At 41.3% G+C, this 13,417-nt stretch overlaps 1 protein-coding gene across 2 annotated transcripts in view; it reads right to left on the bottom strand.

The window, feature by feature from the left end:
- The window catches only part of glra3 (glycine receptor, alpha 3), a 45,159-nt gene that overhangs the window by 19,607 nt on the left and 12,135 nt on the right, over window positions 1-13,417 (bottom strand). For both annotated transcript variants that reach the window (XM_064335095.1, XM_064335094.1), the window contains exons 2-5: window positions 6,568-6,695; window positions 5,935-6,002; window positions 2,505-2,728; window positions 1,491-1,573 (exon numbers count right to left, since the gene is read on the bottom strand). In XM_064335095.1, coding sequence (XP_064191165.1) covers window positions 1,491-1,573; window positions 2,505-2,728; window positions 5,935-6,002; window positions 6,568-6,695 — 503 coding nt within the window. The remainder of the gene's footprint in view (window positions 1-1,490; window positions 1,574-2,504; window positions 2,729-5,934; window positions 6,003-6,567; window positions 6,696-13,417) is intronic.

Raw genomic sequence — 13,417 nt, 5'->3', positions numbered from 1 at the left:
CATATATTCTGGATGATATAGGGTTAAACCAAAAGTTACCAACTTTTTGTTGTCTAATTCAAAATATATTTTTATAAAGTATAAAAGTTGGATATATTAAAAATGTTTTCAGTTATAGCACAGAAAATATCATGAAAAAAATTAATTATAAATTAGACCAAATGTTTGAAGTTTGATATTCTATTTTAAAGGTTTTACATGAGAGAATGATGTACCTAAGTTTGTTACTAATGGGCCACTATTCGCCCCTGTGACCATGTGGCAAATCGCTCAAAACACTGAGCTCTCGCCCAGAAACCACATAGAGTAGAAAAAGGACAGCTGTTTGAAAAAATGGGCCGAGGTATTTTGAGAAACCAATGGGCACAGCGATAAAAATGTATTAATAAAAGAGAAAGCCAATCTCGTAACTGTGTTGGTTAAAAGCCCACATTGTTCTCCTGTGTACCCACCAGTTAATCCTTGCGTGCTTTTTACCATCTATTTAAGTGGGAGAACATTTTTCTCTGCGCAATATTCCATTTGTACCACGGTCCAGAATGGGAACACCAGAACGCCTTGCCAACAGTGGCGCATAATAAAATAATATGAGGCCCACAAATGAAGACAGATTATCTCTGGAAGCATTAAACAGTGCCAGGGAAGCATCCCCCAGGCCCCAACCACGCTGGAAAGGAGACGGTGTGTAAAAATGTTTAAATAAATTATAGCAGACATAATTAGAAGGAATTTCTGTTTCTTTATATAGCTCCAGTGGCCATTTTGTACCTTTGGACATTTTAGAAGTAAGAGAATGTGTTGGGTGGGCAAGGGGTGTGCGTGTCTGTGTGTGTGTGTGTGTGTGTGTGTGCGGGGGTGGGGGGGGTGGTGGTTAGGGTTGGGTTTACCACACTACATTAATATTACTGTTGGCACCAAATCTAAGGTATTGTGGAAGAGATGGATTTTCAGCCAATTTATTTATAAAGTTAATAAAGTAACTTTTAACAACCTCATCATTTTAAAGATAAGATGATATTTCAGATTTTCCATTCCTTTTAACTGTCTGATATATAAATCTTATCTGGTAACTCTGGTAAATACATGAATAGAAAGTTTTCCCTAAAATAATAATAATGATACTTTAAATGCTTTTAATCTTTAATCTTATTAATCTTATTATCTTCACTCACAGTGCTTTAGTTCATCAAAATTTACTTGCAAATCTGTGAAGGTCATGCTGAACCCAGTCGTAGTCTTGTAAACAATAATACTTGGTAAATACATTCTATACACAGGGGTCCTGAGGCAATATTTCAGCTGAATGCCTGTACAACATGGCAACATTACATCAGATGTGGTACTATAATCATTTAGTCAACTCTGTGGCTAAAGTTAAGCCCTAAAGTTATTTTCTATGATGTAACAATGCCTCATTCAATCTACAGTCTAAATTTCAACTTCCATAACATGGCTTCAGTGGTGATGAGGGCAGATATGCTTATACTTACAGCTTTCAAGCTGCATTATACAGGTCTGCACGTCCATAGGGAAGTTTTTTAGATTCATGGGACAGGACAGCGTCAATGTTAATCTGGAGGAAAAATAAATAAATAAATAAATAAATCAAGAAGAACATGATTTATTTACTCTATACAAAATAAGACTTGGCATTGTTCAATAGCAGTAACAGATTTATTGGCTTTTCTACCCTCTAGTGGCAAAATGTTGTTACTGTTGTTAACCCTAGGGAGCCACTCAATGGGCCTCATTCACAGAACATGTACCATCACATTTGATCATAAACTGTGTGTAAGAATGTTTCCAGGAACATTTCAGCATTCATCTTTTTTTTTCTTATTTGTATTTGTATTACTACAGATGATGGAAGCTACACTTACTGACATATTTTAATTGCACACTAACCAGAGGCACAGCTGGACTGCATTAGTGTGAATCTCCTGTCATGTCACATCTCCACAATCGTCCATCAACATCATTACAGCCTCCATATTTAAACTGTCCCAATACTCAGGTAGGCCACACATGACACGGTATAGCCCCCATCCATTTTTCTTTATTATACAGGTTTCAAATATGTATACTCCAATAATGCATTTTCTGTATATCGTATAAGCAGTTTTAATGTGGTCCCTCTCAGGGTATTATCCCACCAGTACACAGAATAACTTGTAGTTCTCAGCTCATGATGTCTCATTCTTGAAAACTACAGATTTTGACCTGATCATTTTCCCCAAAAGTACAATCATATTAACTATCTGTTTAGGCATGAGGTCTAAGGTCACCCAACGGCACCATGAGCAACAGACAACACAGTGGATATTATTTACATTCATGCCTGCCTCTTAAGAAGTTTTTTTTTTCTTCTTAAAACCATGCCATGTTTTTATTTTATTAACTGACTATCACTACCATGTTCTTGTATTCTTGATATTTTTTTTTTATTGGGGATCTCACACAATTATGTATTTTGCATATGTACATGTAAAACCCTGCACACTCACCTTATAGAGTAGAGGACGTTACCGTTCTTGAATATTCTCAAGAGCTTGTTGTCTGTGGTGACTTCGTGAAAATGGGCACCCTTCTCGTTGGCAAAGAACAAGTCCGGTTTCCAGATGGAGTCCAGCATAGAGGGGTCCAGGTCCAGAGAGTCATCAGGGTACTCGCTGTAGGCCAGGCGAGGGTCGTTCCACTGCTGCCGCAGAAATATGTTCACTCTGTAGTCCTGCAAAGGAGGATACTCAGCTGAAACACCCTGCTTACACAGAGCTGCACAGATATCTGCACCTGGGCTCACTCTTCCTTTAATCTGCAAAGCCTATACGATCATTGCACACTCGTGCTTCTTGGTCATTCATCGCAAACCAACTTGAAACGCATTTTTATGTGTGTTGCTTTAAACAGACAGAAGTGCAAAGATTGTCATGAACAAAAAAAAAGTGCAAAGATTGTCAAGCAGCTGTTTTCATCACGGAACATTGCCAAGATACTGTATCAGGACGTTTTGTTTATTTGTTGCGCAAGCTCTCTCTCTCCAGCTAATTACTAAATAAATGCCAATGAAAACCGGAATTTTTCAGAATTATAGACACCAGATTTGGAGTGATTAAATTGTTCATGACTGCAAACCTGAAACATGACATCACTAACTGAAAACACTTATTTTCCAAAAAGCATCCACACACTTTGCACTTACAGTAATGCCGCAAACATCTGTTGATTGAAAGGAGACCACATAAATTCCTCACTCCAAGCTAAGGATAAAACCTGTTTCACTTAGACCAAGCTCAGGCACCAGAGTTCATTTTTATTAAATGTTCACCGCCGGTGGTGCTCCATAAGCCCTGAAGTTTTTATTTTTGTCTTGTTCATGCATTCAGAGTCAACTGGCACTCTCCAAACTGGGACTTTCACTCCCAGCTCAGAAATTGTGTTCCAGTGATTTCCACACCATCTCATGACAGCTGGCATGTTAAAGCCCATTTGCACCAACGCACACAGGGACTGGCTCCCCTGCCTGACTCACGCATAATTAAATTAAGCGCATGCATCTCCCGCAAGAGCTCTTACGACTGTCAGTTACACACTTGGTGAAAAAAAAGAAACCTTTATTGCTCATCTCTGAAATATTAATGAAGGACAAAAAAAAAGTGAACATGTCAGTCTCGTTTGTTTTCCCAGAGACCACACACACGACAACAAAAATCAATCACCAAAGCCCAAAACTTGTATATGAGTATCATGTACCAGCCCTACCAACAGTTCCATTGTGTAATCCCTCACCAAATGTCACAGTGTGCTCTCATGAATTTAAATAACGCCTAGCAGCAGAACCATGAATACTATTATGCCTCTCTATTCGGTAAAGTACCTTTTCATGTCTGTGTCACCCTGAACATGGTTGGAGCACAGTTGCTTTCAGCCCTATGTTTATTTGATCTAAGCTCGAAAGGTAAATGATGTGCAGGTCACAAGAGAAGTTATTCAGATTTGAAATTGAACATTAAGTCTAACGCTTGAAGTAGGGAAATAAGTGCAGGAACTAGGGTGACCAGATTAAAAGGGAATACAATCTTGCCAACCATGTGATGGAGTCGGACACTGCAATTGGACACTCAGGGAAGTGTGGGGGGAGGGGGGAAGTACTTATATGAGCAAACCGTAGAAGTCCCCCGGTACCAGTCCACTTCAGCCCACTTCAAACAGTGGTCTAAGAACCAAAACTCTATCTCTGGGGACTGACACTAATGCAGGCATCATCCCTTGTTGCTAGCAGAATCTGGGAGTATTTAGTTGTCACAGCTTTGTTTAATTAAAGCAACTGATTGCACAGATAACTCTCCTCACCTGGTTTCTTGGTTGTTGCTGATTTTAAAGTGGAAATGAATGAATGGCTGCCCATTATTCACTATTCATGACATTAGATTAACTCTGCCATGGAGGCCTTCAGATCCAGTGAAAATTAGAAAGCGTAAGCAATGCATCAAGCAGGATACTCAATTTGTGGACTACTACTACTATTACTACTATTATGATTACTATTCTTATTATTATTAGTAGTAGTTGTACCAGTGGTAGTAGTTGTAGTAGCAGTAGCAGTAGTAGTAGTACTATTGTTATTGTTATTTTGGAGTATGTTATCATATTTTATGTTACTTATAAAATGGGCCATATGACATTAAAGCCTACCGTTGTTCTTCCACTAGACTGCGTTTGTTTCTGCGGCATGCGAAAGCCAGCGCTCCAGCTCTGTTTTCCCCTCACGGTGAGCGAGCGCGCTGCGTGCCAGATGGCCAGGCGTGCCCAAGAGAAGCGCTCCAGTAATCCAGCTCGGGCATATGGAGGGAGTCGCTCCACTGGAGAATCCCTCGCACAACTGTTATTCTCTGTCTCGCAGAGCCAGCGCCCACTGCGGGTTGCATAATACCGGGGTCCTGCGGATGTGTCGGAGCCAGTACCTCGTCCAATATGACCGTCTTACACCGACTCCGTGCCCGTCTGCCAGAACTTTCTTTTCGTTTTGAAGCACAAATTAACAGAAGAAATCTTACGTGCATATGATTTGACAACTGGAAGTGCGTAAGATGTGCTTGAGTCTTGCTTTGAATTAGTTTAGCCAGTTGGTGTGAGTCGCGCTTGATGACTGGCTTAGAAGGCACTGAGACAGAGGAATAATACATTAGGGGATTTTCTTTTTCTTTTCATGGTGTTAGAAACATACTTTGAACTACATATTTCACACATGCTTTTACTGTATGTCAATGTGGAAGATAGTCATCTTGTGAGGGATGTCAAATCAAAATGAATGATTGAACCACACATGGTTTAGTAATGTTAGCTGTAGCTAAAACTTTTGTACGCAGTGGTTCACCAGAACCAGTATTAGAGAAATCCGTGGTAAATCATTTTGAGTTGCTGTTAGCGCACTCTAGAATTTATACATTGTGTCTTTTCAACCTAATCAAGCACCCATGTGTGTAATTCTTGTAACAAATATTTCCTTCAGAAAGGAATGCCAGTCCGAGTGAGTGGTAACTAAGACATGAGTCTTAGTTGGGAGGCAAACTGTGCACGGTGTGAGGGTCCAAACACCCCCTAAAATCAGGGACAGGGAATCTGGCACATCTCTCTGTGCTTCTGTTATATGTCACCGCTGAAGCTCACACCATTGGCATGCAGGGAAGACGGAGGTTCAGCCCAGAATCGTGACTGCGGGGTGGCGTGTGTGCACACATGACAGGATAATACATGCTACATCCACGCCTCTGAGCTGTAGGTCGCCGTCTCTGTATGCCCTTTGCATTCACCCTTTCAAAAAAATAGTTTGTTTTTGCATGCACCAACATCTCAAAAAGCAGCCATTACAGCCCAATTTTTCATGAGTGTTTGCATAGTCCATAGTAAAGATGTAAGCTTTGGACACATACATACCATTGTTGTTTCTGCAATTGAACCAAAGCTGTTGATGAATATGTTGCATGATACATTCACTGGAGGGCCTACAATGGAACAGAAATATTATATGAGTAACAGAAACGCTTGAATGTATTTTCATTAATATTTAAAACATGCGTTAAGATCCAGAGGCAGTTTGTTTTTGACCTCTTTGAATTTTACATCAATCAGAAACATATATGGATGATGCTTGATCTAACCAAATGGAATATTTCATTAAAATGAGACCCTCTATCAATCAATGATGCAGAAATGGTAAAGTTCTTTTTATTGAAGTAGATAAAGGCAGCTCCTTACATTGTACTGTGAATTTTCTCTTAGAGGATCTGTGTGTCCCTGTCAAAATGGATTTAAATCTTTATACGCCTAATGAAAGAGAATCACCCCTCTCACCCCTCCCCCTTGCTGGTTCCAGACACTCTCATCAATGTGTGGCTTGGCTCACGCAACATCCACTACAGACATGTTGTTTATCTGGACCGATCGCCCCTTCGGTGCTGTCTGCTCTCTGTCAACCAATGTCTGCACACGACTGCCCTGATGCTGGTTCTGCGTGTGGTCGGGGCAGAAGGGCTATGAGGCGAGGGGGTGAGACGGTTGGGACCACACCTTTAAAATTTGGCCTGATTCTTGCGTCGTAGCCAGAGGTCCGACCCATGAGCTTGTCCAGGAAGTCGGAGGGTGACATGGGAGTGCTTCTCCCCCTGGGGCCCTCCGGCTCCTTCGATGCGACCAGACTGAAAAGAAGCAGAAGAAGAAGATGAGGCCCCGCCCCTGTGACCCGGGTCGTTTGTACAGGGCTGCATGCAAGCCCCACGCTCATACATATTTGATCTGTATTATATTTACACTTATGTGTGAAAAAGACAGGGAGACAGAAATTGAGAGAGAGAATGAAGACAAAAATGACAGCAAGAGGAAGAGAAGAAGAGTGGAAGAAGAAAGGGGAGAGAGGGAGAAGTGGACAAGAGGGAGACAGATAAAAGGATGTAGAGTTTTTTTGGTAAACAGCATGAGACAAAATCCTTTGACATACAGTGGCATCAATCTCATAAGGGAGTTGAGAATTTACTCGCATTGCCAACATGGATTGAGGCTTAGTGTCATTCTGTCCTGCAAAATAAGCATATCAGGATAATCAACACAATCAAAGTATCTCACCAAAACACACACCCAAATTTTGATCTTCCTTATAACGAAAAAGCTTTGTTTATTTCAAAGAAAGATCTGTACTGAAAGATAGGATATTAATTGCAGATTGTGGGTACTGGAGTGGAAGTGAATCTCATGTGTTTTTTAAAGCAGATCAACCTTAGCGCTGATATCTCTGAGGAAGGACCTTAATTCTACTGCAGTCTAGTGTATAATAGCAGGCAGATACCCTCCTAAGACCCAGGAATGTTTTTGTTATCCAATATACACTTGTATCATGTCAAACAACTTAAATGACCTAAATGCATTTTTTTTTTGTGGTCTCCTAGAAGTGCATGGAGTAGGATTTTCTACTCCATACTCAACAGCATTCTCTATTGTCTCTAAGTTATATTTCAGGGCAACTTTCATTAATGGGGAGATATAGTATAACATAACATAGTAGCAATAGTCTGCCTGATTGCTGGACTTAGGTCTTCAGACATATTTCATATAGAAAAAATAGATTTTCAAATTATATTATTAATTACATTTAATCGAAAGTACTCTTAAGAAATTGTTTTCTTTTGGAACACTCAGTATATAGGCCTATCTAAAAAGGGATTTGTACCAAGAAAGCATTATCATTGGAAATTATGCTGAAATATGCATAATTGAATGTTAATCAAACGTTGGTGAAGCTGAAATCGGTGCTGTGTTTCAGCTATAGATCTGAGAGATAATCATTCCATTTGAGGCAGCTTTCTCATTTCAACGAACTGTAGAGGCAATAATTGTTTCTGGTTTACTTAGAGAAGGATGTGCAGAGGCTATGCGTGTATCTATGTTCATCTTATGCTTTACAGAAGAGTAGTCTCCTCTTTCATTCAAGTGTGCATCTCGCAGCTCCTGTGATCTTCCGAGCATCGGTTTTTCGTCTGGATGTTCACTGCCTGTCGGAACACGCAGAAGCCCCTTATCACCCCCACCGTATATTTGCGCACATCAAAGGGTATGTAAACGGGACACGCCGCGGAGATGACATGCTGTGTCGAACACACCAAAGCCTCCCTGATAACAGAGCTCCTGGGCCATCTGGTCCCAGCGCGAAAATCGCATCTTCCTTTTATTTCAGTTTACACCACGGAAAGCACAAAGCGATTCCCGGCTCCCACATGCCCGCCGTGGACGGGCGAAGTGGAATCAATCGAGTCTAGAAATCGATGTCCCGGGTTGATGCGCTGGGTGAATCCCTTTCATTAAAAGAGGGGTCTCCATGACAACCGCTGGTCTCCTGCGTGAGTTGCACCTGCTACTGTTTCTAACCTATACTCAATGCATAACTTTTTGGGAATACAGATTAGGATTATGCCAGTATGAAACCATGGATCGCTGACACCAGATTGCTGGATCAGAAATATCATAGTAAAAAAAAACATGCCAAATATGAATCAGTTTCAGTTTCTGCATTTTTGACACCTTTTCAAGCAACATTTTTATGTTGATATATTTGAAGGAAAAAGACAAAACAACATATGTAATTTATAGTTGTAAATTTGACACCATGACACAATGTTAATTGCTGCATGCACGCACAGCTAGCAGGTATTGTCTGAAATAAAATTGGTGGCAAATAGCATAAACCTACGTTTTGTGCATGAATTGAAATGCTTGATCCTTATCTCCTGGCAAAACATCAAACAATTTCAATATAATATGTTGTGAAAAAAAAATCCTATAACCCTAATTGTCAACCTCAGTCTGGATTGTTAATTTTTAATATCGTTCTCTCCATTTAAAGAAGAAAAATAAGTGGGGGCACTCAACCCGGGTTTCGGAGGGTTTTTACGTTAATGAGTGTTCTTAATAACGCTTTTAACCAGTGCTGGGGAAACTGCTCTGTAAGCGTTGTTGTACAAACTACCAATTACTCCCCACTTAAAGTCTTTGAACTACAGCAAAGCTGCCCTAAAGAGAAATGTAGCTTGTGAGACTACAGTTACAAAAATGACAGTAGATCTAGCTGTGTTGCAAAAATATCAAAAACATTCTCATGTCCCCCAGACATGACACACATGGGCAATAGATCTTTTTTTTTACACATGGGGAGAATCGCTATACAGCACAGTGGGAAGAACCAGCAACGTGTGCCAATTTGCATTGGACTGTTAGCAACAGTGGAGTGCTTCTCATCAACATGGATTAGGGGGAAAGAGCGAGAGGAGGTGGTATTTGGTCAAAGGAAATTGAGAAAAAAAATTTTTCTGGGTCCAAAAGAAGTTGGTAGTCCCTGTAGTTAACTACACAAAAAATCACAAAAAAGTAGTTGACTGCTACAACTGATGCACAATAAGCTGAACTACCAGCAAACTACTGAAAAATGTGATTAAACTATTAGTGTAACTACTGTTGCGTTGAAGTATAATATTTATATTATGTACAAATGTCAAATTATGATAACAGTGATAACTGTCAATCTTGACAATGGTTTACTGAACTGGAAACCCAGAGACTAACAGTGCATTTGTTTTCTGGGAGCCCTAACATCAGAGTAGACCTTGTGTTGTGTCAGCACACTGTTCTGTGCTGAGGCCCGAACCCCTCCCCCATCCCCTCAGGATAGAGCCCTCCACCGAGTCCCTGGCCTGCTGCAATGTCAATGTCGACTTTCACCTGAGGCCGTTGGCACGGCGACCCTCGTCCTACTGCTGCCAGCACCCTGAGGCAGGCTGTAAGGCCGCATCCCATTTTAAAATGTTACTCCACACTACCCAGGAATGTCTTAACCCCCCCCGCCCCATTCCCACACACGCACCAATCCCTGCGCCATCATGAGGCAGTCGTCATGGCAACCACCCAGACCTGTAGCAACAACAACCGCGCTCAGGTCAACAGACCGGAACATCACGCTGGCTGCCTCCTGCGTCCGATCAAACGGAGAGCGGGATTGAGGCGAACACGACGCGACACGTGAGCGAGCTCCTTTCTCCTCATTGATTGGATTCCTCTCCATTGTGCTGGTAATCAAAAGACCCAGGTGTTGCAAATTCCAATAAATGAGGTCTTTCCCTCCCCCCGCCCCCAGCCCTCATCACAAAAACCACCGTGCTGTTTGAACACACTGGCCCCCAGCTTGACTCAAAATACACTCTCTGATTTGGGGGATTATGTTTCCCCATCAATGATTATGTCAGCCAGGAAAACACCCTGAATTTTAAATAAAGAAAAATGTTCCGGTGAGTATGAGCAAACGTAGCCCCATCACCATGTGCAGTGGATTAATATGGGCTGTGTCAGAGAGCTGCACATTCGAGAAAGACACTGGCCTTGGTTACCCTTGCTGTTGACTGTACCCCGACTGGCAAAATATCCCACAATGCCTCTCTTCAAAAGGCAAGGTTACTGTAATGTGCGGATAGCTCCCGCTTTCAGAGCTGAAAGGCATGTCGTAGCCCCAGGGGAATTGGTCCAACAACCGGGAGGGGGGCGGCGGCTTCGGCCGGCAGAGAGGCCGCCGTGGAAAGACGTGAGTCAGAGTCGCTGAGGCGTTCACGGGGACGCTCTGTGACTCTTTGCGAATGGACAGTTAAGTGAGATTAACTGGAAGCAACAGCGCACAGTTAGGCGGGATGGAGCGTATGGGGGAGGGGAAGAGGGAGGAGAAAGGGGAGGGGAGCTTTCGGCTGAACTCCCATCCAGCCTCATGCTCCAGAATCCCCAACTGGAAACCATCCCTATCATCTCTATCCTACTCTTATTCCACAAGTCCCTCACACTACTGCAAACATTAATAAATAAATAGGCACTATTAATTGGACTTACAAACCCTAAAATGGGCGGCGCTAGTACAAACTTCAAACCCACTGCTTTGAATCAATCGTGGTGTTTTGCTGTTAAGAATAAAGTCTTAAAAACATTCACATGAATCAGCAATTAGCAGCATATGATAGCTCTGCTCATTACACAATAAGATTCCCGAACCCTCACTTTCCTGTCACATTTTGGTACCACTTTACCATACTGACAACTACAACATAAAATAAAAAAAACATACAGAAATGAATAATTAATTAACGTTTTGTATGTTTTAAAAAAGTAAGAAGTAGGAATAGTAGGAAGGATATACAACTGCATTCTTATGGTCATCATTCTGGACTGCTTATTCCAACTGCCAAACTTTCTTGCAACATGACTTGTTATGATGAATTGAATGATTCATGGCTTTTTGCATCAATGGAAACATGCTGCTCATGTTTAATAATAACCATGAGTGAAATTTAGGCATTATTTAATTCAGTTCAATTCAATTATTAAAGGAACTATTATTATGTTATGTAAGTTTAGCATCGCATATTTCTGCATAATTTTATCAAATGCTTCCACATAAAAAGCTAAGACTCATTTGGTAATTATGATACAAAATGATAATATCCTTCTCTTCCATGCTGTATTATACCAAAAGACAATGACTGCTGTCCTCACAGAATGCCTTAAATTAAGAAGATATTTCAAAAAAAGACATTCAAAGATGAATAGTTTTGTATCGCTCAGGTTTTGATAATCAGTTCTATTCATTCAGAAGGGATAACAGTTTCCTTTCAGTATCATTAAAGATTCACCCTAAAGCATTAACATTTAAAACTCATACAATATCATTTAAGCTCTATGTGTGGTCACAAAAGCACACACAGGTCTCTTTTTAATCCACTTGACATATAACAATCTTAAAATTCAGAGATTCACACTTATTTTACTCAATAAGCACAGACAAATTTTCATTGCTTGGTCTCCTCTCTCAACATAGCCTATTTAAATGAACAGGGTCTATGAAAAAAATATATTTATATTAAAAAACCATACCATAGATAGGTGAAGATCCATTGAGACTACTCAGTTTCATCTGGCTCTGTAGAGCACAGTTATCATGGGCTTGTATTTGAATGGATTTTGCCCGCTCCCCTAGGGTCCAGCTCACATTGGAGTGCCATTGCTCCCAGACATATTCTCCCCAGAGAAGCGTTTTCTTTTTTTTTGTACAACATCCCCAATCCCCACGGTGCACAGCAGCCGATACATCATTCATCATCGTTTGCATACTAGCTTTGCCGTGACTTTATTTTCCTTCTAAACGTCGCTCGCTATGACCCTCTTGTTTCACGCTGTGTCGTCCATGGCTAAGCAGAGCACGCGCTCTGGTGTTAGCACACCCCCCCTCTTTCGAGGCCTCGTGCTCCAGGCTGAGCGGAACGACTCTTTAGACCTTATTCGGCTGGCACCCGCGGCCGCCGTCCGTTCACATTAAGTTACGGGGTGGGGCACGTGGTCGCCGTGACGCCGGATTCGTGTGGGGAACTGAAAAAACGAAAGCCTCTCCGTCAAGCGACCGGCACGTATCGGCACCTTTGGATCTGATCACGCCTACAATCAGCGTCGAGCTGGAAGGCCCGGTCACGCAGTCATCACCTATACGCTATGGATTTGCCATGGGGCTCGACAGTTTCCAGCTTTGCTCACACTACTGGTTTCTTCGAGCATTCACATGCAGAACATGCTCATATAAGAAATATTCTCATAATAATCTATTCACTGAACCATGGACTCAATACTTTTTACTTGCCTCCATATTACAATGTATAGATTTTTCTAATGTGGTTGACATGCAGCTTTATTTCAGGATAAATAGTATAGAGCAGTGCCATAATGACCATTAGGCTAACTCCATTCCTGCTGATCCTATGCTTACCCCCTCACAATACTCCCCCATATTTGTTCCACCCAAATGTTGAATGCATGGTTGCACCCTTTTATTTATGCATGCATGCACGTACAGCATGTATGTATGTATTTATATATGCATGCATGTACAGTGTGCATGTATGTATGCATTTACAGGTAAATATGTATACATATGTATATGTATCCAAGTGTCTACCAAAAATTCCATTCTTGTTTTCTGTAAATATTCTGCCATTCCACGCATTGTTATCCTGAAATTTTAAAGCCATTCCAACATTTATACAGTGTGATGGACTTTAATGAGTCCCTGTGAATGAGAGTGATCTGCGCCACAAATCATTGTAATGGGATCCCACGAAGCACCCTCTGCAGCTGAAGGGTGCGGAGACGACGGTTTTAACAATGAACCTGAAAAGAGTGTAGTGAACCTGAAGAGTCAGGGAGCGCTTCGAGCCTTGTTCTGTCCTGAATGATTCTCCCTCTGCTTTTCACCGCGCCATTAATTGTCTTTCAGCAAACTTTTCCCAGACCTTTCAGAAATTCTATAAATTTCATATACTACCTTTGCTGCCACACACTGTTTGATTTTCAC

This window comes from Anguilla rostrata, chromosome 5 (genome assembly GCF_018555375.3).
Source record: "Anguilla rostrata isolate EN2019 chromosome 5, ASM1855537v3, whole genome shotgun sequence".
Lineage (NCBI taxonomy): Eukaryota > Metazoa > Chordata > Actinopteri > Anguilliformes > Anguillidae > Anguilla > Anguilla rostrata.
The sequence above is the reverse complement of the archived record's forward strand: the minus strand, read 5'-3'. Positions and strand labels throughout refer to the sequence as shown.